We start from the raw sequence: 5,643 nt of genomic DNA, 5'->3' as shown, positions 1-5,643 counted from the left end.
TTTAATACTATGTAAATATGCTTACTGAATTGTTATTTATTAATAATAAAAGCATGTGATAGAGTTTATGTTGTGTTTTATACCTTTTACTTATAGAATAAAACATTTTCTATATAGCATTACTATTATTGTATTGTTTTGGTAGGCTAAATATATGTACGTATATACTCAAGTAAAAGACTGACTGACCAAAGTAACAGTACCAAGATTCAAGAATATTGGTTCTCAATATGGAACACTAGTGCTTTTTTTTTCATTGTGTTATGTGAAAATTAAGTCCACAAATAAAAGCTACTTAAAAGTTTTCGTTATAAAAAAATGCAAAAAACACATAAACACTTTGAAGTAGGCGCTTGCGATACAGCGTCTAAAATATTCACAGTGTCAGAATATCAATAAAGGATACGGTCCTGATGAGATACCACCAATATTTTTTTAGGATATGCTATAATTATTCTCATTTTTAATAATTCTTTCAGTTCTGGAATAATGTCTATTGTTTGGAAACGCTCCTTCGTGGAGCCTATTTCCAAGTCGGGTGGCAAACATAACGTTCAAAACTATAGGCCGATATCTAAATTATGTACAATAGCTAAAAATTTTGCAAAAAAATATAAATATTAACTTCCCAATTATATGAGGTATTTTGATTAATGAACAACACGGTTTCATCACTAAAAGATCCTTCGAAACAAGTGTCTGTGAACTGTTTCATCGCCATGAATGCTACCAGCATACTGGATCTATCATTTTCTAGACCTATTATGTAGACGTCTTATATACCGACTATTCTAAAGCGTTTTTCAAAATATCTCATAACATTCTACTAAATAAATTGGAGTTAGTATTTAATACCTATACACGGTGATCTACTTCGGTGGTTATCTTCGCAACAGAAGTCAGGCGGTGACTATAAAGGATTATTGTTCATCATTCATACCTGTTACATCTGGTGTACCACAAGACTTTCACCTATTTAATATTTTTATTAATGACATTTGTTAAATTTTTGAGTACTCTTCGGTGTTATTGTTTGCAGATGACATAAAAATCTTTATAAAGGTATCTGGGCTTTCAGATTGTTTGTTGTTAATCTTGATGTAAAAAAGTGCAGCATTATTTCGTTCACACGCAAAGAAGTACTGCTTAATCATTAGTGTCGACTAAAAGACGAAATTGTTAACCGCGTTACTCAGGTGAGAGACCTGGCTTAGCTAACAAATTAACTTTTAAATTTAATGTAGACCATATTGTTGTTTCATAAAACCTGTCGAATACTTGGCTTTGTATTGAGGGATAGTAAGGAATTAAACTTCTTAAACTCCGAAAACTTATATAGAGTCTCTAAAGAAAGTACAAACGAAAGCTATGAATCGTTTTCAATGTAAGTTTTATAACTAATTTTATATTCCGTCTAAATTAAGTCCAAAAGAAGTTCGCTGTATGTTCAGTGATCAAATATTTCTATTTTAACTGTTAAATTATGTTATTGATAGCCCTCATTTATTAGGTTTTTAAAACTTAATGTCCTTAAATTCTGTAAGAGAAAATATTCAAAACAACAAAAACTTATTATGTCCAAAATAATTTCATCCATCATTCGTGTAATATGTACAATAAACAATTTAATACTATAGTATGTATATTACAAATTAGTTAAATTCATGATGATAATAGTTAAAACTTTATTTCAATTACACTCCAATTTGATTAATATTTTGTTGTACATACATAGATACTAATATCTAATCTTGTTCATTAATAGTAAAGTTATTAGATTAGGTGTATATAAATATAAATAGTAAAATAGCATTTGAAAGTCGCTCTAAATGTTAAATATTTATTCTTGTGCATATGACACACCGAATAAGTTTGATTTATTTATTACGGTGTCATCCAAAAATTCAAATCTATTTGTATATAACTTTCAATCATATTTATAGTTTTAAAACGGACGTAGGCTATAAATTAGCCTTATGTGTTGCATAGTTTAGATATACAAATATATATTTTAGATCGGTTAGTAACTATTTATATTTCATTGCTTAACTAAAACCACGAGATAAAATCCTTATTTTACCCGCATGAAGTCGGAACGGACAACAAGTCAAATTTAAAAAGGATAAATCTGTCAAATATATTTCTGGTCCATAGGAAGAATTAAGGAACTATAAATATAAACATTAGTAGAACCTGTTATACCAACGTACAACGCAAAACAGTCTAATGACTGTGTTGGACAAAGAGAGTAGGGACTTAATTTTTTAAATTGTCACCTTTTGATATAATATTGTCTATGCCTGTCGAGGTATTCTTTGTAAAATCTAGCGTAAGTTACATAAAGTCATTTGCGATTCGCCGTATCAGTAACGACAAAAATCAAATTTATTATATATGGTTCAAATAGTACGTTTTTTTGCACGTTATTTGTTTTCTATTCATTGAACATGATGTACATTTATTTAAATGCTTTTATTTGCGCTCTAATTTCAATTCATCTTGGTAAACGATGGTACATGTGTTGAGACTCACATCCATTTTAAGTATGTCAAGAATTTATCCACTACAGTAAATGCACTTGGATATGCCCACTGCAAAATATAGCTTATACAGCTCAAGGTAGATGTACCTTGGACTGTATAAGTTATACTAAGGTCTGTTCTATCGTACACAGTTTTCCCCTTTTTTATAGCGATTCCCTTTTGTTCCTAGATTAATAAATTGTCCACAAATATCATAATTATTAAATTATATAGTTTAATAGTTGCTTTAATATACTCACATATTTGACAAGACTTAATCTTAGCATTACTTACTACTAAAATTTTAAACCTAGATAAAACAGGTTCCCCTATACGTATTTCAATCGAAGAAGGAATGAAAATAAACAAACCTTAGATTTACATACTATATTTGATTTGTTATTAGTTTAATATTCAAATTTTTAGAAAGTAACAAACTTCAATTTTTTTGTAAAATAACAAAGGAAAACAAGGAACCAAGATTTGGCGATGATGTCTGTGCTTAGATCTTTGGACCTTGGCAAACCGCAACTGACAAAACAAACAGCAAAAGTGACTGCTCACTGAACGTCAACGAGACACGGCTGACGGCATTACTACTGCCCTCTATACTTATACTATTAGTTTTAATTTCTGACTTCTGTCTACTTGAGTTGTGTTGATTGTAATTTGGCAGTTCTTGTTATTCATTAATTTTATAATTAATTTGTAGTTTCCTTCTTATTTTGTTACTTCTGCTTGACTAAAATATGTCGAGCGACAACGGTTTTAACAATGACGATTCTCCTAATAAAACTTTAACACATCTCCAGCTTCCCAGCCCCATAATAACAAGAAGAAACCGAACCGCTTCAACGTAAGCTTATCAATATAATTTCCTTTAATTTTTTTTTGTGTCTTAATATTAATACTTTTATTCTAATATACTTTAAGGTCCGAAAGAGCACTTCAAAATCCTATCGAATACGGAAAGATAAAATCTTTTTGTCGCGAAAAAGGTCACGGGTTTATAAAACCATTAAAAGGCGGTGAAGATCTATTTCTACATATTTCAGAGTAAGCATTTTTACACTAATTAATCAATTATATTAATACATGTATTTAATTTATCATCTATACAAATTTAATCAAGGTGGTTCAAATACTATAAAATTATATATTATTTCGTATTTTATTTACAGCTTTAATGAATATAACTTAAAATACTCTGTTTTTTAACCATTCATATAATGTAAAGAACAAAATAATCTGATTTCAAAGAAAATTTTAACAATAATACCTTTATATTTAAATAATACTGAAGAAAAAACTATTTAATTACCTTACAGTATTGAAGGAGAGTATGTACCTCTGCCTGGGGATGAAGTATCTTACCGACTATGCCCAATTCCACCAAAGTTTGAAAAGTATCAAGCTGTTCATGTCAAGATTGTGCAACTTGTTCGGGAGAGGCATTCAAAGTGGCATGAACCTCCACTGTAATGCAGTTCTAGTGTAATGATACAAAACTCTCACTAAATCTTCAATATCTTTTGCGTCCCTTCTATTCTTCTATTCATGTTTTTAAGTAAAACACCTAGTTTTCTATCATGTCTCAAATTGATTGAAATATGTCCAATAAATTAACGATCAAATGAAAGTCATTATATAATATAATCAGTATTTCAAAAGTGAGATGTTTTATATGTGGTGCTAAATTTTTGAAGGATTTACCATCTTGTAAGTTTTTGATATACCAATATTAGTTACTTTAATTATTGGTAAAAGCATCTTGCACAAATATTACATTAGAATATTTATGTTCATGAAAGGCCTAACTTTTGCAGGATTATAACTCTTGCTAATAATCTTAATAGGAGGTTTTGTGCACAAATAATTTAACTTAAATATAACTTATGACTTAATTATCTGTATAAGTTTGATTATTATTTCCTGCTTTTATTATAGATTTTACATTTAATTTACATTATACATTGATATTGATTTGAAAATTTTAAGGATTTATTCATGTTTATTGTTTTAATTGTATGTAATATCTTACACATAAGTGTAGTAGCATAATGCCATGCTTGTTGTGTTTATTTTATGATAGCTATTGTACAACAAATATATTGTATGATAAAAAATGTAAAAACAAATATTGTATTTGTCATTATTAACTATAAGAACTACCCTGATTTCCCAGTTATAATTAACTATTGCTACTTGGTGCCAATAACAATATTTAAAAAATAGTAATCTTTTGGATAATTCAAACATATAAACGATACTTAACTCATTCTTATTGTACACAAAATTATTTCTAGCTTAACTTATATATTGGATACTTAAAGAAAATTTCACATATCTCTCAATAATTATTTGCTCAGATAGAGCGTGCCAGGTTGTATACTTACTATAAATTATCAGGCAAAGTTGGCTAATTAGTTCACCTCGGGTTGTTCTGAAACTATCATAATCATTAATGATGTCAATATCAATTAAGGACGTGCGCGTTTGTCGTAAAAGTATAATAGGTTAATTAAAAATGACGATTATTATTGTATATATAGTGTGCAGAAATTAAACTACTAAAAAGAATATTTATGATTGATAAGTAAACAATTTTTAACTTTATTTAAAGACTTAAACAATTTAATTTAAATGCCATGTCCATAGATAAGACTAAAATATAAGAATATAATATTCGTTTACTATATCTAAGGACTTTATAAAATGTTTGTTACGTAATTATTTTTTAGAAGAATATTACAAAAGATTTATCAAGAAATACAAGAATTTAGTTTGTTCTGCGATAAATCATTCAAGCGCCATAAAATTAAAAATGTTATATACATGGCTGTCTTTCTGTTCTCTATCACGGCCTAAACTGAACCAAATTTGATGAAATCTTATAAACATAATGATGACAGAAATTACCATCTCAATGTAAATAATTCTTTTGCACAATGAAATATTAGCAAATAAAACCATCGCTATTTTTTAAAGATAATAAACAATTTTAAAACACTCTTGAAATTATATGTTCAGGTGGGTTATTTTATTTTAAATGTCCAAGATATTTTATAAGTGAAAAGTCGATAAGTAAATAATAGGTAAAGTAAATTAGTATGAAAAACAA

The 5,643-nt window shown here is 28.1% G+C and overlaps 1 protein-coding gene across 1 annotated transcript; it reads left to right on the top strand.

Moving 5' to 3' along the window:
* The first annotated feature begins 3,099 nt into the window (after positions 1-3,099).
* LOC113403469 (cold shock domain-containing protein CG9705) lies at positions 3,100-4,660 on the top strand. Its single transcript, XM_026644028.2, has 3 exons — positions 3,100-3,378; positions 3,456-3,578; positions 3,851-4,660. The coding sequence occupies exons 1-3, from the start codon at positions 3,272-3,274 to the stop codon at positions 4,002-4,004; spliced, it is 384 nt and encodes a 127-aa protein (XP_026499813.1). The 5' UTR covers positions 3,100-3,271; the 3' UTR covers positions 4,005-4,660.
* Positions 4,661-5,643: the final 983 nt, after the last annotated feature.

Source organism: Vanessa tameamea, chromosome 13, assembly GCF_037043105.1.
Source record: "Vanessa tameamea isolate UH-Manoa-2023 chromosome 13, ilVanTame1 primary haplotype, whole genome shotgun sequence".
Taxonomy (NCBI): domain Eukaryota; kingdom Metazoa; phylum Arthropoda; class Insecta; order Lepidoptera; family Nymphalidae; genus Vanessa; species Vanessa tameamea.
This window is presented reverse-complemented; position numbering and strand designations above follow the sequence as displayed.